We start from the raw sequence: 20,985 nt of genomic DNA, 5'->3' as shown, positions 1-20,985 counted from the left end.
GGTGAATGGACCAGTGGTTAGAGAGATGGAAGGGTGAGTTGATGGATGGGTGGGTGGGTGGGTGGATGGGTGGATGGGTGGGTAGATGGATGGATGGGTGGTGGGTGGGTGGACAGATGGACAGATGGATGGATGGGGTGGATGGATGGATGGGTGGGTGGGTGGATGGATGGATGGGTGGGATGGATGGGTGAATGGATAGGAAGGTGGGTGGAGGGGTGGATGGATGGGTGGGATGGATGGGTGAGTGGATGGATGAATATACAGCATAGGTCCTGGCACAGGGTAAGCACCCAAATCTGTTAGAAACTGTGAAAGTTTGACCCATCTCAAAGTCCAGGGAGAGAGAAAAGTGTTGAGAAGCTGACATTGTAACATTCCAATAAAAGGAAAATTGCTCAGCTATCGCTTACAAAGCACTCCATGTGTGCCAGGCACTGTGAAGGCCTTTCTTACATATTCTCATTTAATCTTCCTGACAACCCTGTGAGGCAGGTGCTATTATGAGGTCCATTTCACTGGTGAGAAAACAGACAGGTGAAGGAATCTGGGCATGGTCACACAGAAAACAAAGAGCAGAAGTGGGCTGCCACTCAGATTTGGCTAGTCCCAAAGCCACTGATTTTTTCCCCCATGGTCCCTAGTATGTAATTTACCTCTGGGTCTGTGTAGATTTCCGGGTCTTTCTGGGGACTCAGGAAGGGAAAGAGGAGGAGGCGGTCTCCACGTCTCAGGCTGAATTCCCGCCCGTCTGCCATGGGCAGGGCCAGGTCCACCACAACCTCCCGGGTAATGAAGGGCGCAGCGGTGAGCCTGAGGCTCTCACTCAGCACGCTATCTGCACAGGCAGGTACCAGGAAGGGTCAGCAGCTGTCCCCTCACACACTAAAATGCCAGCCCCAACTCTCATTTTATAGAGGAAGGTGAGCAGGCTCAGAGAGGGTATGTAACTTGCCCACCATCACACAGTGAGGCCACAAAAGGCCAAGTGATGAGATACGATTACTATGGTCCTCAGACCTTGGATGTGAGGGTTTGAGTCTGACTCTAGAAGCTGTGAGGGACTACGGGAGCCAGGGAGATATCAGAAGAGACTACAGGGGAGCAGGGCCATCGATATTGGTTGTTTCTGTCTGCCCAGCTAACATTTCCCATCTGGAAATAGTTCCCTGGTTTTCTTCTGGGGATCACCCCTCTCCCACTCTCAGAGGTTGGGCTGTTTGTTGACTTCACTCCCAATTCCATGGGCTCTGTGTGATTGGCCAATCCAAGCATCCCAACCTTTTGAACCCCATAATTGGTTCAAGGTGGACATATAACTCAAAGAAAACCAATAAGACACATTCCTGGGACTTTGGGTAGGAATGTTGCAGAGAAGCGCACCCTCCCTGGGCTGACAGCGTATCAGCCTGGACCTGCTGGTGGCCATCCTGCGGGCCTGGAACTGGAGCCAACCCAGCAGAGCAGGGCTGAGAGAGCGAGTACTGAGTCCTGATGATGTTGTTAAAGCACCTGGGTCCACCTGTGCCTGAAGCTAGATATCCTCTGAACTTTCTAGTTAATGCCCTCAAAAAAAGTCATTTTTCTGCTTCAGCCAGTTTAAGTGAGGTTTTCTGCCGATGGCAACCGCAAATCTACTGAGTCCACGAGTCCTGGGCAGCTGAGACAGGGGCATAGAGATGCCAGGTCTAAGAAGATAGGAGGTCTAGGGAGACCCTAGGTCAGAGGATGCCAAAGGACCCTGGACTTGTGGAAGCCCATGCTGGGAAGGACTTAGGGTGCCCACGATGACTCAGTCTTTGGGGCTAATTTGGAGAGTCTGCCTCTCTCACCGAGCACAGGCATGCTGTCCAAAACCTTCTGGGGGATGGTGGTCATCTGCGAAATGGGCTGCTCCGCTCTGGAGAGGAGCTGCTCGAGCTCTCCACGGACAGCCGCCAGGGCCTCGGGATTCTTGAGGAGGAAGAGCAGAAGCCAGAAGGCAGCAGGACCCATATTCCCCTGCAATGAGAAGGAGCCCCTGTTATACCACCAAGAAGGCAGGCCTGGGGCGAGAGCTGATCGGTCTGTGCCACAGACACAGCCCGGGCCAAGGCACAGAGGTTCCCACGGCTGCCAAACATCTAGGCATGACTCATGTTTATCTTCAGCTCAGGCCATGGCCCAAATGTGCTCTGGGGCTTTGGTGTAGCCCAATGCCTATTTCAGGGCTATTCTTGGCATCCCCGACCTTGAGCAAACTCATTGATCTGAGCTCGCACAGGTAATCTTCATAGCGAATCGGCAAAGAAGGGTCAGAAGTAGGAACAAGGTGTATCAGTTAAGATTATGGTTAACATCTGAGGGTAACTGCATCCTTAGCCCCAATTCTCCACCCTTCCCTGTATCCACGCCCCTCACCGTGGACTTGGCACTCCCTCCCATCTCAGAGGCAGAGGGTACTTCCCCAGCCCCGTGAATCTCTTAAGAGACCTTGTGTGTTTCCACCTGCCCGGCTGGCTTGCTGGTCCCACGAGGAGGACGCGAGACACACAGGGCAGAGCTGGCTGTCCAGCTGCGCCCAGTGTAGCGCAGCTGACTCCCAGCAGACCCACAGACCCATGAGGTAAATAAACGCCCCTCAGTGTGTGCCACTGCGTTTTTGTGGTTGGCTGGTCTACAGCAATAGCAAACTGATGTGACATCTGGACATCTACTTTCAAATAACTGAGTACTGTGTATGTATGAAACAAAGAAGCCATAATCAATGGGGACTGTGAGAGCTCATAATTTCTTGAACAAAAATTACATAAAAATCCCCAATAGTTCAGTAATTAGGAAAATGGATAGAATTTCTTGCTCCCAGACTTCAGCCTTAGCTGAACTGTTTTAATATTCAGGTATCTAGCATGTGGCTAAACCGTGTGTGGGGTTCCCTGAAATGAGCTCCAGGCATGGGTGGAATACCAACTCACCTCGACTGGGGGGGAAGAGTTTTGTCCACCAGCCAGTCTTGATGATGTTAAGAGTCATTACATATCATATTTCCCCAGTAACTCTATTACAGACATAATCGCGCACAGACAAAAGGACATTTGCACAAGGATATTGATCGCAGGGCTGACGTAACAACAAAAGATTGGAAGCAATCTCAATGTCTATCAATAGATCAATGAGATACAGGATGATCCCTCCTCAGGATGATGATACAGGAAGTCGTTAAAAGGCAGTGACTGTGCAGCTGTGTGTGTGCTGACGGGACTGTAGCCAAGATGCAGGAAGCACGACGTGGAACAGGGGTTCACCGTGCTCCCACTTACATGTACTTTTCAAGAGGGATCATATGAGGAAGCACAGACCAGCTCTTGAAGGAGCCTCTGGGACAGAAGCTGGAAGGACAGGGGGTGGGTACTGATTTGCACTGCGTATGTCTTTTTAAACTGTTTGACTTTTTTTAATGGACGCAGTACTTTTTTTTTTTTAAGATTTATTTATTTTTAGAGAGAGAGAGTGGGGAGGGGCAGAGGCTGAGGTACAGAGAGAATCCTCAAGCAATCTCCCCATTGAGCACAGATCCTGACACAGGGCTCGATCTCACGACCCTGAGATCATGACCTGAGCCGAAATCAAGAGTCAGACGCTTCACCAACTGAGCCACCCAAGTGCCGCTGGATGCAGTATTTTTAAGCAAAACAAAAATGAGTATCTTTAGGGCGCCTGGGTGGCTCAGTCGGTTAAGCGACTGCCTTCGGCTCAGGTCATGATCCCAGGGTCCTGGGATCGAGTCCCGCATCGGGCTCCCTGCTCTGCGTGGAGCCTGCTTCTCCCTCTCCCACTCCCCCTGCTTGGGTTCCCTCTCTCACTGTCTCTCCCCCTGTCAAATAAATAAATAAAATCTTTAAAAAAAAAAAAATGAGTATCTTTATAGTGATCTGCAATGACCAGGAGAAAAGCTCATGACACCATATTAGGTCAAATTAAAACGTGGATTTTAAAAACTGCACGATCTTCATCACAGAAGAAAACATTCGGAAAAAGGTAGTAAACAAGTGCACCAGAGCATCGATGATGGTGACACAAATTTTGGTTTTTTTCTTTAGCTACTGAGAGCTCGGCACCAAGGAGGTGGCCAAGCTTCCTCTCTCAATCCTCCCTTCAAGCAGGCACTGTTATCATCCTTTTCACTGAAAAGGAAAACTAAGCACTCCCTAGCCTCTGCTCATGGCCCAGCACATAGCACGGGCTCAATGGCATTTGTCAAATAAACATCTATGTCCCAAGGCAGCCCGGGAGGTGGGCTGGCAGAACTCTGGATTGGACCAGGCAGAGCTGGGTTCAAATCCCAACTCCCCTCTTTCTGTGATTCTGGATAAGTCACTTCTCACTCCCGGTCTTGGAACCTCCCTCTCGAGGGGCGCCTGGGTGGTGCAGTTGGTTAAGCATCCAATTCTTGATTTTGGCTCAGGTCATGACCTCAGGGTTGTGAGATCGAGCCCCACCTCGGGCTCTGCGCTCAGTGTGGAGTCTGCTTAAGACTCTCTCCCTCTCCCTCTGTCCCTCCCCCTACTCTCTCTCTCTCTAAAATAAACAAATAAATCTTAAAAAAAAAAAAAAGAACCTCCCTCTTGGTAAAATGGGGATAACATGCTCACTCCTGGGGTTCCACAATGGTCCCCTGAGACTGAGACTGGATACAAGCGACCTCCACATGTTGGCACAGAGTAGGTGCTCAGAAGTGGTTTCCCTCCCAGCACTCTTCCTCTCCCTCCCCCACCCTGTTCGAGAACAAGGGGGAACTTGGACACTGTTGAGATTTCCTCCAGCACCTCAGCTCCAGCAGAGACAAGCAAGGTCACTTGCTGTCCATCACTTAAATAGCCAGGGGAGTGTAGTGATAAATAATTCAGCCTTGCGTTAACTCAGTGCAAGGGCCATTTTATCTCAACCAGACAGTCTGATGGGGGCCACCACTGATTAATTACGAAGTGGGCGGGGAACTTGAGGCTGCTCAGTGATCTCTGCTTTCAGGAAAAAGCTGTGGCAAATTAGGGAAGTGGCAAAGACTGCCTTCCACCCAACCACCCAGACGTGTGAGTGTGCATGTGTGTATGTGATCACACCACTACAAGAGATCTTGAATTCGGGTGCCTGGGTGGCTCAGTCGTTAAGCGTCTGCCTTCGGCTCAGGTCATGATCCCTGGGTCCTGGGATCGAGTCCCGCATCGGGCTCCCTGCTTGGCGGGAAGCCTGCTTCTCCCTCTCCCACTCCCCCTGCTTGTGTTCCTGCTCTCGCTATCTCTCTCTCTGTCAAATAAATAAATAAATAAAATCTTTAAAAAAAGAGAGAGAGATCTTCAATTCACCATCCTGGAAGTTGAGCCTCCCATAGGGCCTTGCCTCAGTTTACCCAGGAGGACATGTCCCATCTAGCCTCATTCCCTACCCTTGCAGCCAAAGTCCATTCACCCAGGAGCACCTGTCCTCTGCTCTACTTTTTCTGTGAATGGCGGTAGCTGGCCTCCAGGGGCGCTCAAGGGGTGCGGGATGCAGGTCCCGGAGACTCCTGTGCGCCACATTGTGGCCACCTCACCACACAGTCGTAGGAGTGGGGGACACCTGCAGCCCTGCCTGCCCCGCATTCCCTCCCTTGCCTGTGGGTAACAGCCCCATTTTCCTTCGAAGAACTACCTCCACTTCACTCTGATCATCTGGGGCTGACCCACCCCCCCCTAGACCGCAGGTGTGGCCACGTGACCCAGGCTGGGCCACTCTGAGTGATGCCCTCAGAGGGGACGTGTGACCCCGGCTGGGCCAGCGAGCACCACACTTGGGATCTCTGTGAGAATCCCAGGGAAGGAGAAGCCCTCCTCCGCAGGGACTGCCCAACAGCCGGGAGCCGCTGGTGGCCTTCACTGCCACCATCTGGGGAAGCCCATCTGGGGCTGGGAGATCATAGATGATCTTTCTTTTCACTTTTTATGATTAAAAACAAATTTTTTTAGGGTCAACATGGTCACCCACTGCCTAAAGGCTCAGAGCTGGGAGGGGAGCCTGGACTGTTGCGGGCCTGCCGGGCAGGCCTTCATGAACTCTCTCTGCCCACCTGGTGCCCTCAGAGCCAGCCTCTTCCCTGGCCTGGACCTTGGATCTCAGCCCACCAGGTGGCCCTCTAGGGCCCTGGATGCTGGAGCCTCTGCTGACCCCTCCATTATCACCCCTGACTTCACTCCGACCAGACACTAGCAATCACAGCTACACCATTTGCCACCTTGTGGAACTCTTTCTGCAGCTAGCCTCTGAGTGGCCTCCCTCCCGGTTCCCCTCCCAGCCCCCTGGCCACTCCTCCTCAGTCTCCTGGGCAGGCTCCTCCCCATCTTCCTGACCCCCACAGCTGCAGAGGCCCAGGGCTTGGTCCCTTCTCCATCCACCCAGGCCCCCACTGTCTCCAGTCCGGTGGCTGCCAACTCCCAAATGCACATCTCCCCCCTGGGCCTTAACCCTGAACTCCAGATTCTTCTTTACTCCAGCCATACACCCCCACCTCCCACCCAGCTGTCCATTTCAAACTCAGCACACCCAAAACCAACCCTCTGATTTTCTCCCCCCAGACTTGCCCCTTCCACCATCTTGCGCATCTGTTAACAACATCTTCATCCTTCCTGTTGCTTAGACCAAAACCTGGAGGCATCCTCGTTGGAGCCCTCTCTCAACGTCCCGTCCAACAGCAAATTCTGTTGGTTAAACCTGGAAATGAGTCCAGAACGCACGCACTCACCCTCTGGGCCTCTGCGCCTACCCTGGTCCAGCACCATCCTCTCTTGCCTGGACCCTGCAGTGGCCTCATCTCTAGTCTCCCTGCCTCCACTTCTCTCACTACAGCCGATTCTCAGCAGTGTAGCCAGAATGAGCTCCCTAAAGCAGATGGCAGGCCATGTTGTTCCTCTGCTCAGAGCCCTCAAAGAATTCCTTTCTTAGAGTAAAAGTCAAAGTTCTCCCCAAAGCCCACAGGGCCCTGCATGGTCTGGCACCTGCTGTCTCTCTCATCATCCTCATCCCCGCACCTCAGGGCCTTTGCACTTGCTGTGTCCCCTGCTCAGATACCCTCATCCTATGTATCTATATGGCTCCCCCACTCCCTCCCTTCCTTTGAGTTTCTGCTCAGGTATCATCTTCTTGGTGAGGTCTTCCTTGGCCACCCTATATAAAGCAGCCCCTCCTCATTCCCCTCTGCTATTCCCTCCCCTGCTTTATCCTCTCTCTGCAGAACTTGACTATATTTTAATATGCTTACTTGTTTATCAATTGCTCTCTCCCAGAATATCAGCTCCATAAGAGGAGGGATCTTTGGTCTGCTCACTGCTCTATCTCCAGCTTCTAGAATGATGCCCAGCACACAGTGGGCCCTCACTAAATATCTGTTGAACATGTCTCCTGAGCTCTAGTTGTCTCCGAGCAGGTTACAGGCTTTGCATCATTCCTTCCTCTCTTCCTCACCAAAGCGCCTTGAGGAAGGGACTGCCATTTTCGTTTTACAACCAGGCAGGTTGATCACAGGGCCTGCGCCCGAAACCACTGGGCTACTCAGCATCTTGGCCCTATTCTCAAGACTCGAGCTCTCGAAGTGTCTTCCCACTTGCCTGAATTCTGCATGCTGCCAACGACTCAGAGTCAGAGGATGTCCTGTCCCCAAGTCCTGCTCAGTTCTCCTGGCCCCGCCAAAGGCTGTTCCCCAGGCTTTCTGCCACTCAAGCCCCCAAGCCAGCGTCCAGTTCTGCTGACAGAGGTCATTCAGCAAGGGATTCTGGGGGCAGTTTGGAATGCCAAGTCTCTGCCCATCAATATGTTATTAGGCACTAATGGGGCCCCAACTGTTGATTAAACCCAACCCTTGCCCCTTGTCAGCCTTTGCCTGCAAGGACAGTTAATGGCTCTGAGAGAAAACTAAAAATAAGCTGCAAGTCAATGGGAAGGGAATTACCCAGAAACGTCAGTCTGTGCAGCTGTCCCAGCTGAGGAGGGGCCAACAGAAGGAGCGGGACTCTGGGGTCCAGGAGAGGAGAGGAACCAGGTCTCGAGAGGCAGCATCCTGAGCCCCACTTTCTCTCTCCTCAGTATCTGGTCCATTACCACATCCATTGGCACTGTCTTCTCTGTTTCCAGAATCCATCCACTTCCTCATCACCTCCATGGCCACCACCTGGTCCTACCACCACCGTCTCCTTATTGGTGTCCCTGCTTCTGCCTTTTCTCCTCAGATCCTGTCCCTCCTCTGCTTAGAACACTCCCAGGGCTCCCACCTCACCCAGAGAAAAATCCCAAGTCCTTACTTACTGGGACCCACAGGCCCTCTTCCCTCACTCCCAGCACCGCCCCCTCTCTACTCTGCTTCAGCCACACTCAACTCCTTGCTGTTGCTCAAACACTGGGTATGATACAACCTCAGGGCCTTTGCACTTGCAGTTTTCCCCACTTGGAAAGTTCTATTCCCACATCCCTCCCAAGCTCCCAACTTCAGCTCTTTCTTATCAACCAAACATCTCCTCAGAGAGGCCTCCCCGACCCCCTGGGCTACAGGAGACCCCCAGGATCTCTCTATTCATGACTCCATTTTACATCCTGCATATCCACATCTAAAATCACCCTATACATGTGTTTCTTTGATTGTCTGCCCCACCCCCACAGCCAGCGAAAACACAAGCAACAAAAGCAGGTCTTTGAGGCCTATGGGAAGTACTCAAAGGAACTTTTAAATAATTCTTCAAAATGACTGTTCTGCATACTCCAAAAATGTCAAGGTCAGGAAAAACAATGAAAGGCAAGACACTGTTCCATATTAAAGAAAACTCAAAAGACAGAATGACTAAATGCACCGTGTGATCCTGGATTGGCTGTCGGACCAAGATGAGCCATAAAGGACATTACTGGGACAACTGGCAAAACTGGAATAGAGACTGCCTATTAACTAATGATCCTGTATCTGGGTTAACTGTCCTGAATGTGATCATTGTACTGTGTCACGTAAGGGAAAATTCTTGCTCCCAGGAATGTATGCTCAAGTAAACGAGGGGTAAAGAGCCATGATGTCTGCAATTTATTTGCAAATGGTTCAGTAAAATAATCACAGTAGGACAGAGGGAGGAGGAGGAGAAGGGGAGAGGGAGAGAGAGAAAGCACATGCGATAAAATGTTCAAAATTGGGAAATCAAGGTCAAGTGTATGTAAGTGTCTATTAAGCTATTCACACAGCTCTTCTCTCAGTTTGACATTCTTCCAAATTCAAAAAACAACTGAATACTGAACGAATGATCCTGTTCGTGCTAACGGCCTGACAGTCTGGAAAGCCAGGGAACTGACCGCTGGGTCTGTGTCCGGGCCCACACTCGTGCGGACAAACACTCGCAAACGCACACCCCCACGCACGCGCACTCGTATGCCCACGCACACGCGTGCGGGCGCGTGCCCGACAGCACCCACAGGCGCTCACGTGCGCAGCCGCACCTGCGTGCCCCCCACCCCCGCACGGCCACGCCCACCTGTGTGGCCCAGAGCTGCAGCACCATGGCCCGAGCCTGCATGGCCTCCGCCGTGCCTGTCTCCTCCAGGTGCAGCAGGTAACTCTCCAGCCAGCGGCTCCGGTGGGCCCGGGTAGCCAGCCGGGCCGGGGACAGCAGCTTCCACAGGCGACCTTTGACTTGGCACGCGCGGTCCTTATCCCCTATGGGGCCAGAGCACAGAGGGTGGGGGTTATAGATCCCCCCCCCGCCCCAGCCCGGGGCCACCCAGCCGGATGTCCCTTGAGGCCAAGGGTCTGCTGGTGGGTGTTACTCCTTGGGGGGGGGGGGGGCTGGAGAAAGAGGCTCCAGGGAGGGCCTTTGAATGCTGACCTGTTATTCTCCGTCCTCCCTGCCGCCAGGGGACAGGAGTAAAGGGCCTTTTCGGTTTTATTCGTATCTGTGTGTCCAGCACCTGGCCCACCGTTGGTGCCCCGTCAGTACGCCTTAAGTGAATGGTGCTTCTTACGCAGCAGGGGAAGGAACACGAAACACAGAGCAGCATTCTCCCTTCCCAGGGTCCGATCCCAAAGCAACGCCAGCCCGCGCGCCCTGGGGGACATCTACGAGCAGACTCAGCACAGCGGCATTCAGGAGACACTGGGAAATAACCTAACTGCCATCAAGTGGGGACAGATGGGCCTGGGGTCTCATACTCCACTACCTCCGGGGAAGGCAGGGAAGGTACATGAGGGAGGAGGGCCAGGAAGGGGCCATGGGGAACAGGAGGGGTGGGGTGGCCTCTTCTCAGCCCCACGGGCCCGACAGACAAACTTGGCCCAGCACAGCCGGGAGCCTGAGTTTTCAGAAGACAATGAAAATCCAGATGTTCATATGGACTCTCCCCCTGTTTTTTAAGGTTAGCATCTGAGCAAGAACTGTGCATCACTGTGCAGGCCGCAAAAGCATCTCTGAAGGTCAGCTGTGGCCCTCGGATTGCCAGCTGATATCACCATGAAATAAACACCGGCAGGTCATGCTCTGGAGCACGGCGCCGCGGTGGAAACCGGGTACAGATCCAGATGGGCCCACAAGGGCAGACCGTTGAGGGTGTGAAGCCAGGTGCTTATTATTTATATGGTGTGTTAATGCTACAAGACGGTGCTGTATTTACAAACGTATGTGCAAATAAAAGATTTGGTTCTTCCGAAATCACCCCTTGGAAAAGCGGATGTTGCTTTGGATTGTTACAAGGTTCCCAAGCACTAGAAACTTTGTTATTGCCTGTTTGGAACCACAAAGCAGTGTTTCAGGAAGACCCATCTATCCAATGGTCCTAAACTGGGCTGCATCTTACAGGGCATTTGAAAGGGTGGAAATGTAGGCTAGGCTTATATTAAAATACACATATATTTTAAGCATCTTAGTTACATTTTCAAATGATATGCTCTGTATGCTCTTCTTCAACCTCTAGACCCTTTGAGGTGATATCCTTCTCAATTTAAAGCAATGGGCCCAACTCTTCATCAACTACATTATCTTCCTGTGTTTCTTAATTTTGGGGGCACTGGAGAATCACCCAGGAGCTTTGAAATCTCTGGATGCCCAGGTCCCACCACAGAACAATCTTGCCAGAATCTCGGGGGGTGGGACCTGGGCAAGCGGAAAGTTTCAGCAGGTGACTGGAGGGTATAGGAATTGTTGAAGTGCCCCTGGTCGATGCTCATTCTGGATGCTTATAAGAATTATCTGATGAAATGGTTAAAGGAAACAGAGAAATTGAACACGGATTGGGAAATGACTGGCATTCTTTGAGGTCTGACAGCAGAGCTATAAACCTTGAATATCACTGTCAACACAACTTTTCAGGATGACTTTAAAAAGCAATGCAGTATGAAAAGACAACCAGCAGAATGAGGGAAAATATTTGCAAATCATGCATCTGATAAGGGTCTAGTATCCAAAATATATAAAGAACTCCAATGATTCAACAACAACAAAAATCCACCCCACCTCTCAACTCCTCAGTTTTCACACTTGTAAACTGGGATAACGAATTCCCATGCAAAGGGTTATGCAGGAATTGAATGTGTTAACCTATAAAGCAGAGAGAGCAATGCCAGGCATAGACAGGCCTAGTAAACAGTAGCTATATTATTAAATAAAGCTACTGAATGTTAGCAAATTGTTAGTCCCTGGAGAATATATTCACGTACTCTTTCTATAATTAGGAAATAATTTGTGAAATAAAGAACACAGAGTTCGCAGCCAGGGAGACCCAGGTAGAAATCCTAGCTCTGTTCCTTCTTAGAAAGATGATCTTGGGGGCGCCTGGGTGGCTCTGTCGTTAAGCGGCTGCCTTCGGCTCAAGTCATGATCCCAGAGTCCTGGGATTGAGCCCCGCATCGGGCTCCCTGCTCAGCGGGAAGCCTGCTTCTCCCTCTCCCACTCCTCCTGCTTGTGTTCCTGCTTTCGCTGTCTCTGTCTCTGTCAAATAAATAAATAAAATCTTAAAAAAAAAGAAAGATGATCTTGTGCAAATAATTTGGATCTCCGAGCCTCAGTTTCCCCATCTGTAAAATGGAGGCAACCTAGCTCATGGGATCATGAGTGCTGTGATTCAGAACTGCTAGGCACTAGTTTCAAATCCCAGACCTCCCATGCTGTGTGGCCTTGGCTGAGGTCCTGTCTACCTCTGGGCCTCAGTCTCCCCATCTGTAAAACGAGGGGCTCAGACTACAGTAGCTCTCAGGTTTTTCCTCGGAAGCCCATCTGCTCCCTAGGAACCTGGGGGCACAGTCCAGAGAGGGACATATCTTTAAAGTCTTATGTTTTCCCTTTGAGATGTATTAGACTTTTGCATTAGACTCTGTGCCTTTAAAATAAGAGTGCCTTTCCCCCAAAAAAATATTCAAAGAAAAGAGGCCCCTCCCAAATAATCCAGTAAAATGAACATTCCAGCATATTTAGCTCGGGGCTCTAATTAACTGCCCCCAATTCCCTCCTGCATGAGAAGCACCAGACTCAGTGATCTAAGGGTCCCCCAAACGGTCAATTTTCTTTTAAAATATGTTTGTATTTTTAATAGTGCAGGGGGGAATAATGCATGCACCTGGTATAAAAAAAAGAAGAAGAAAAAGAAAGCAAGCTGCTCTAAGAGTGCAAATGGGCATCATCATCTCATCTCAACCTCCTGAGAAGTAAAAATCTATACATGTTCCCACATTCTTACAAAACAGGGATGTTAACAAAACTTATTTTGGTGCTCTTTTCACAATATATATGTCATTATGCTGTACGCCTCAAACTTGTACAGTGTCATGTGTCAATCATAGCTCAGTAAAATGGGAAAAAAATTAAAATAAAAAACCTCACAATATACCCACTCTTCTACACGTTTTTCATAATAGATTTCATCCTATAACAGTATATCCCGTTCTGCTTTAAGTTGCACAGTTTTCCTCTATGTGAATGCATAATTTACTCCATCAGTCCCTGCTGGGGAACATTTAGGCTGTTTGCTGCATTTGCTATTATGAGCAATGGGGCAATGAATATCTTTGTGCACCTCTAGACATGAGCTAGGATAATTCCTAGTAGTGGAAGTTCAGGATCAAAGGAATGAGCCTTTCTGTTTTGATAGGTTCTGCCAAATCACGCTTCCAAAGAGGCCGCACTCTTCACAAGCCCAACAAGGTCTGGGGAGCTTTGTCCACCAGCCTCGAGCCCAAAGATGAGAAACCTTCCCCTACATTGCCACCTGCTGCCCGCACTGGAAAATGCAGCCTTCCTATCCAGGGCCCAGAGTTGCTCCCTGAATGACCCAGGGTCCCTGGTAGCCTCCGTATGGAGGAAAGAGCAGTGGAGAAACCACTCTTTCCTGGAGAAGCAACTGGTGCTGGGATGTGTCAGGTGCCTTGTCAGGTGTTTTACACACAGGATTTTGCAATCAGACCAAGTTTTCATTTTGCTGGCTCTGTGACCTCCCAGCTGTGTGTCCCTGACAAATGACTTCGCCTCTCTGAGCCTCAGTTTCCCTACTTGCAAAATGGGTATAATAATGCCAACCTGTTAGCCTTGATGGCAGGATTCAATGATACAAGGAGTTGTTTCTAAAAGGATGCCAAGAGGCAACTCACAGAGAGGAAAAGCAAAGGGCTGGTGAAACACGAAAAGCTGTTTCATCACAGTGGTCAGGGAAATGCCCATAAAGCCAGATGCCCTTTTTTTGCCCATCAGATTGGTGAGGCTTTAAAGGCTGATAACTGCTTGTTGACAAGGTTGTGGGGAAATGCAAGTTAAAACAACAAGTTACCCGCCTCCGCCCATCAGATTGGCAAACAAATAGAAAGACTGATAACATCTGGTGGGGAATGAGCAGACTCCCTCCCTTCGGGCAGGCCTATGAATTGCTCCATGGTTTTGGAAATGATGTGGCAGCAGGGAACAAGAATTTTAATGTGTATGCCCTTCGAGGTGGCAAACCCACTTCCAGGAAACTGTCAGAGAGGAATAAAATCACCAGATGGTAGAGAAGATACAAGTACAATGAAACACTATACTAACCATACACACACAAACAAGGAAACAATTATAAATATCCACTGGAGGGGGAAGGCTGCCTAAATACTGGCAAGCAAGAGCTGCAAAGATGTCTCAATTCTTCTTTTTTTTTATTTTTTTTAAGATTTTATTTATTTTTTTGAGAGAGAGAGAATGAGAGACAGAGAGCAGGAGAGGGAGGAGGGTCAGAGGGAGAAGCAGACTCCCCGCCGAGCAGGGAGCCCGATGCGGGACTTGATCCCGGGACTCCAGGATCATGACCTGAGCCGAAGGCAGACGCTTAACCATCTGAGCCACCCAGGCGCCCAAGATGTCTCAATTCTTCTGCATGTTGATTTTATATCCTTCTACTTTGTTAGAGTCTTTTTTGTTTGAGTTAGTTTTACCATGGATTTCCTGGGGTTTTCCCAGCATAGCGTCAGATCTTCTGCAAACAGGGAGAGTTTTACCTCTTCTTTACCCATTCTTATAACCAGTAGTTGATTTCTCTTATCTAATTGCATTGGCTGACACCACTAGAAGATGTTTGTATTGACAGGGAAGAATACACAGCTATAGTGGTAGGTTAAAAAAAAAAAATTGAATTGCAGACAATAGATATAATCCCTTTCTAAAATACACAGTGACTCTATCTGTAAAATACACTATTCCTATAAAACAGTGTGAAGGGATATATACCAGCATGTTAACATTGGTTTCCACAGGAAGCTGGGCTTGGGAGAGTATTATTACTCTTACTGTCTACGTCTTTGAATTGTTAGCCACAAGAATGTTTCTTTCTTTTTTTTTTTTTTAAAGATTTTATTTATTTGAGAGAGACAGAGAGAGCATGAGCGGGGTAGGGCGAGAGGGACAAGCAGACTCCCTACTGAACCCAACACGGGGCTCCATCCCAGGACCTGAGCTGAAGTCAGATGCTTAACTGACTCAGTCACCCAGGTGCCCCGAGAATGTTTTTCTTAATTTAAACAATCTAATGTGTTAAAGTTTGGTTTTTAAAAATTACATAAAGGAAATGGGGTCATGAGCTGTTGAGAGCACTGAATGAGATCACGCTTAACCTGGTATCTGGCTCATAGAAAGTGCTCAACACAAAAGTGTTTTTTCTTATTACCTCAGCCATTCCTAACAGTCACCCTTTAGGAAGACCCTATTGTTCTCCCCATTTTACAGATGAGATCATTGAGGCACAGGGACAATATATAGGATCCAGTAAACCACCTCGAGCCATCTGAGCTGAGAGTCTGTCTCAATCACTCCCTTCAACTGCCCCCCAGAGAAAGGACCTGGGGCAAAAAGAAGTTAAGTAACTTGCCCAAAGTCATCAGTGCTGAAGCCCGCCAGTAGGGATCTGAATCCAGGTTTTGCCACAAGTGTCTGAGTCCAAGACGCACATTATTTCTCAAACTTCCTGTAGCACTTGTCATACATGCAGTTTCCTGGCCTCCCTGGAGACTTGGATTCAGCTGGACCGGGATGGAGCCTGGGGACTTGTATCATTAACAAGGGCCCCAGGGGATTCTTCTCACTAGGTAGCTGGAGACACAGTGGCCAGAAGACAGTGCAGCCCAGTGGTTCCCATGGCCCCATGTACTGAATCCTGCCAGAACCTCTTTACCAATACTGAGTCCCCTCTGGAGCCACAAAAATAAATGGGGTGGATTTTCACAAACCCAAGTGGAAATACTCGAGATGTGGGGTTCCATAAGAACATGCTAAGTGGCGGAACAATTCCTTCAACACGCAAGATCAATGTCCTAAGAGTGGAAGGCTCATAACTAAGAGAAATGAAGGCACGTGTGCCACAAAGGACACGGACAAGGACAGCCTAATTCACAACAGCCCCGAACTGGGAAAGACCCAGACATCCATCAACCAGGGGATGGACAAACATCATGGTACCTCACTCTAACAAAATGCTATGCTACAACAAAAACAGACTACTGATACATACGGCAACCAGGCCGAAGTTGACAGACAAGAAGTTGAGTGACAGAAGCCAGACACAGAAGGGCACACACTGTCTGATCCTATTTATGGGAAGCTCAAGAAAGGTAAAACTAATCTGAGGTGAAAGGAACCCATACGGTGGCTCCCTCTGTGGGTTGGATATTGAGTGGGAAAGGACATGAAGCATTTAGATTTACCTCTCAGCTGTGCATTTAGGACCTGTGTGCTCTCCTCTATGAAAATTATGCCTCAGGAAAAAAAAGTATTAAAAACCTTTAAAAATAGAATAAATAAACCCCACAATGAGGTCTCCAGGCCCTACTGCAGATGTGCTGTATCTACCAGGAACCCCAGCTCTGGCTCGAGCCCTACCCCCCACCACTGTGTTCTTGCATATGCCCAGTGACAGGGATCTCACTGCTTCCCAGGGTGAGAGACTGTCCTTCCTCCTAGGTTGTCTGTGATCCTTCAGCTGGTGTGTGGGCTCCCCCTGAGTCCCTCTGTCTGCCACACCACCCACCATGGCCCCCCACAGTGCTTACCCACTGACAGGGAGCCACGTGCCAGTTTGGGGAGCAGCAGGTCGAGCTGGCGGAAGGTGTGGAAGACATCAGCTGAGTGGGCGCGGTCCTGGGCCTGGCTCTCCTGGGTACGTGGCAGAGCTTCGACTCCGTACAGAGTCAGGTAGCCAGCTCTGCAGGTGGCAAACAGTGGGTCAGGGGGTCCTCCTTGGACACACCTGGTGAAACCCTCCCACAGTGGCCTACAAGCTTTTCTTCATGCATGCAGCTAATGAGCACCTGCTTTTCCTACTTTATGCCGGACTGTTCTGGGCCAGGGAGTCAGCAGTGGAGAAAACAAAGCCCTCAAGCCCTCAGGGAGTGGCCCCTCTCATGCGGGACACAGACAGCAGGTGGTAGAGGAATGGGAACAAGGGACCTATCAGCCGATGCTCAGAATATGGGGAGGGGCTCAGAGTACAAAGAGCACGGGGTGGGGGCGGGTTCAGGGCAACATCCTGAGCCAGGAAGGAGATGCAGGGTTGAAGAGCAGTGAGGAGGCTGATGAGGCCATTACAGAGTGACTGAGGGGACAGCAGGGCAAGACAGAGGCACCAGTCAGGAAAAGAGGCTACTGCCCCTGGAGAGGGAGTCAGGGCAGGTTCCCTGAAGGAGGCAGGGTCTGAGGTGAGCAGGGAGAAGGGGAGAGAGAAGAGGTGCGGGCCAAGGGCACAACCTGGGCCAAGGCTCAGAGCCGAGGGGGCAAGCATGGTCTGGTCAGAGAGCTGCCAGGTGTCACTGGTCTAGGCACTGGAGCTGGAATATGAGGGAACAGGACGGAGCACAGCCAGGGGGTTGGCAAGGCCAGGGACACAGGGCAGGGCAAGGCAGGGGCCTGGGTGGTCATGGGGAGAAGCTTGGGCTGGACCTGAAGGGTGCTGGGGGTCTGAGCAGGAAGGACAGGGCGTGGCGGGGCATGGACAAAGGATGAGACACAGGAGGAAGCATGAGCCCTTGTGCACACGCACACACACACTGCCCACAGGAATGCTCTTAAAGAAAATGTTTTCACCACCAGCCATTTGTAACTGCTCCAAGAGCCCAGCCCCACTGGCCTCAGTCCTGGGAGAAAAACCACAGGTTTTCACTTTTTCCATGTGGTGGGAGGGGCTGGAACTCTGCAGAGAGGCCACGGGAGCCCTGACCTGTCCCCCATCAGCTTCTCCTCGTCCCTGGATCTCCCAGGAGAGGGACTTTCCCAAGGAGAGGGTGGAAGCTGGAATGAGGGAGGGTGGGGGCCAAGAGAGGCCTGTCTAGTCCCACTCTGTCCCTCATCTGTGCAGTGCAGGCTCCAGCAGATCTTCAATCAATGTTCGATGGAGGGATAGGCGGAGGGATTGGAGGGTGTGTGGATAGATGGGTGCATGGGTGGGTGGATGGATGGATGGATGGAGGGACGGGAGAGAGGGAGGGTGGGTGGATGGATGATTAGAATTTGATCCTGAGAACACTGATCTTGGGAGAAACTACAGGGTCATCATGATTTCGAGCTCGGTCACCCAGACTACTACTATGCCCCCTTTCCCCTGCATCCCTTTCCCTCATCTGGCCTGGCTTCCATGCCCCACAGAGACGGAGAGCTCACGACCTGCCCATCCCACTGCATAAGGCAGCAACTCTTCCCTCCAAACAGCGGACCCTCCCAGGGCCATACCTGAGCCTCTGCATCGTCCTTGTCCCCCTGCCCCTCCAGTCACATGAGGCCCTGGGGCCCTGTTCTCCATACCAGTGCCCCCAGTTTCCTTACGGCAGACTTGTAAAGGTGCAACTCACAAACTGGATTCAGTCCACCAACGTGTTTGGTTTGGTGAAGAGAGTTTTCCTATGAACAAACTGAACAACTGGGAAAACCACACAAAATCTGGATGCCCCCTCATCTCATCTTGAAAAAGGAATCTCCCCCCTACCCCCCGAGCCTGCAGTCCCACCTGGTAACCCTGGGCAGCCAGGGAGTCACAGCTGCCCCCCTTATCCAGGAACGAGCTGGGTCAGCCAGCCCTGTGGTCGCTGGTCCCATTTGCACCAGTGTTTTCCTTAAGGCAGAGAACCATTTCCCTGTGTGTGTGTGTGTGTGTGTATATTTCTATGAAAAATAAGCAATGAAAAATAAACCATATAAAACCCAAGAAGGCCATGAGGTTTCCCACTGTGGAAGTGAGGGTCCCTTCCGTGGCACCTGCACATCAAAGTGACACGGGACAGGGCGGAAGACAGAATAAATCATGGTGCGTAAACACACATGACCTGTAGGTGGTGCTAGGAGCCAGGAAGAAAAATAAAGCTGGCATGGAGCTGGGTAAAGAGAGGGGGCCGTCCTATTAACTGGGGTGTCAGGAGAGCCTCTCTGAGGAGGTTATCACTTGACAGGTGAATGAAGTGAGGCAAGACCCATGCAGACATGCAGGGAACAGCATCCTCAGGCAAGGGAACAGAAAGTGCAAAGGCCTTGGGGCAGGAGTGTGCTGGGCTGGGGCTGATGAGGCAGGATCCTGTAGCCAGGGTTAGAACTTTGATGGGACTGTGAGTGAGGCAGGAGTGCCGCAGGACGGGTTGGAAGGTGTAAGTGGTGGCATCTCATGGTTCGGGGACACACGAGCCTGCACCTCCTGTCATCCAACTCACTCATTCCCTTCCTATCTCAGGGGCTGCAGACGGCACTAAAAAGGCCAAGTCCACCAGGCCAGGAAACAGAAGCTTCATCCCAGGCCTCAGATCCTGAAGACACAGGGATCCATTTACATGTGACCCTCCCCACCCCCACATACACACATGGCTGTTACCAAGGGCGTAAACGGACCCGGCTGCCACCACATCGTCCCCACTCCCCCCCAGTGCCACAGCCTCCTCCCTGACTTCTTTTTCTCACACAAGGACATAGGGTGACAGGAGCCAGGGGACATGGGAGATGCCCTGCTATGAACTTGCTGTGTGGTTTTAGCTGCTCCTCTCTGGACCTCAGTCTCCCCGATCCCACAATGACGGGGTGGAGTGGACCAGCATCACCCAGATGAATTACAGCGCTGATGGTGTTTGCACCACTCCAGGGTGACAGGAGAAAAATGCGGACCACTTACACAGCAAAGGTGTGCTTGAAAGTGCAGGCTCTGCAGGGCCGCCTGGGTGGCTCAGTGGCTGGGTGACTGACTCTTGATTTCAGCTCGTCATGATCTCGGGGTCGTGGGATCGAGCCTCATGTCGGGCTCCACGCTGAGCGTGGAGTTGGCTTGAGATTCTTTCTCTCCCTCTGACCTTCCCCCCCACTTGCTCACTCTCCCTGTCTCTCAAATCGATCAATAAATCTTTTTTTTTAAAGATTTTATTTATTTATTTATTTGACAGAGAGAGACACAGCGAGAGAGGGAACACAAGCAGGGGGAGTGGGAGAGGGAGAAGCAGGCTTCCCGCTGAGCAGGGAACCCAATGTGGGGCTCGATCCCAGGAACCAGGGATCATGACCTGAGCTGAAGACAGACGCTTAACGACTGAGCCACCCAGGCCCCCCTAAATAAAATCTTTATTAAAAAAATAAAAGTGTAGGCTCTACAGGCAGCCCCGCCATGACCCCAAATGATGCGACTCTGGGCAAATGCCTTAGGCTCTCCGGGCCTCAGTTTCTTCATCTGTCAAATGGGGTTTGTTAAGTTCCAGTCTCGTGGAGCTGTTGCGAGGGTGAGAAGTGTTAACGCACATAAGCCTACATGTGAGCACATATGTAGGTGTCATAAATGTACCTGTGTGCCCATCTGTGTCAGCAAATGCCTGTCCTTTATTCTGAAACTCTGTCTCTAGCTTTTGTGAAGCAGCTGAAATGGCCTTTGGTTTCTGAAATGCTGGCCAGTTAACGGCACCACCAGAGATCCGCGGCTGTCCTTCTTGCTCTTTCCCATCCCACTGTGCCCATGCTGCCCACCCCGCCCCATCAAATCCTCAGCATGTCCTGCCAACTCTGCCCCCAGAGCTACCCCTTTGTTGCCATCTCCCGGTCACCTCCGGGTCCAGGCTCCTGTTCTCTCACCTGGGCTACGTCAACAGCCTCCTAACAAGCCCCCCGCCAAGGTTAGTCTCTGTCCGCAGCCAAAGACAGCTTTAAACCCCAAGCCCAATCCTGTCACGCCTCTGCCCAAACCCCCAGTGTCACTCATCTTACTTAGAATAAATTCCAAAGCCTTTCCCGGCCTTGAGGCTCTGTGAGACCCGGTTTCCGAAAGCCAAGTGCTCTGACCTCATCTTAACCCCACCGCCTCGGCTCGCTGGGCTCAGCCACACTGGTCCTCTGGCCACGCGTCCTCCTACCTCCGTCACTCTGCCCCTGCGGGCTCCTATGTCTACAGTCTCGGCATGGGGGACATCTGTAGCCAGCCCCCAAGTCTGAGGCCAGACCCTCAGGGAAGCCCTCCCTTTCAGTCTGGTTAGAAGAGCCCAGGGCGCCTGGGTGGCTCAGT

General features: G+C 51.0%; 1 protein-coding gene across 1 annotated transcript in view; it reads right to left on the bottom strand.

Annotated features, from left to right (window-relative positions):
* Nucleotides 1–20,985, bottom strand: part of PTGIS (prostaglandin I2 synthase) — a 40,986-nt gene that overhangs the window by 6,622 nt on the left and 13,379 nt on the right. The window contains exons 5-8 of the mRNA XM_081831940.1: nt 16,526–16,677; nt 9,513–9,694; nt 1,833–2,001; nt 657–838 (exon numbers count right to left, since the gene is read on the bottom strand). Of these exons, the coding sequence (XP_081688066.1) occupies nt 657–838; nt 1,833–2,001; nt 9,513–9,694; nt 16,526–16,677 (685 nt within the window). The remainder of the gene's footprint in view (nt 1–656; nt 839–1,832; nt 2,002–9,512; nt 9,695–16,525; nt 16,678–20,985) is intronic.

This window comes from Leptonychotes weddellii, chromosome 10, assembly GCF_054177405.1.
Source record: "Leptonychotes weddellii isolate Sample4059 chromosome 10, ASM5417740v2, whole genome shotgun sequence".
In the NCBI taxonomy this organism is placed as follows: domain Eukaryota; kingdom Metazoa; phylum Chordata; class Mammalia; order Carnivora; family Phocidae; genus Leptonychotes; species Leptonychotes weddellii.
The sequence above is the reverse complement of the archived record's forward strand: the minus strand, read 5'-3'. Positions and strand labels throughout refer to the sequence as shown.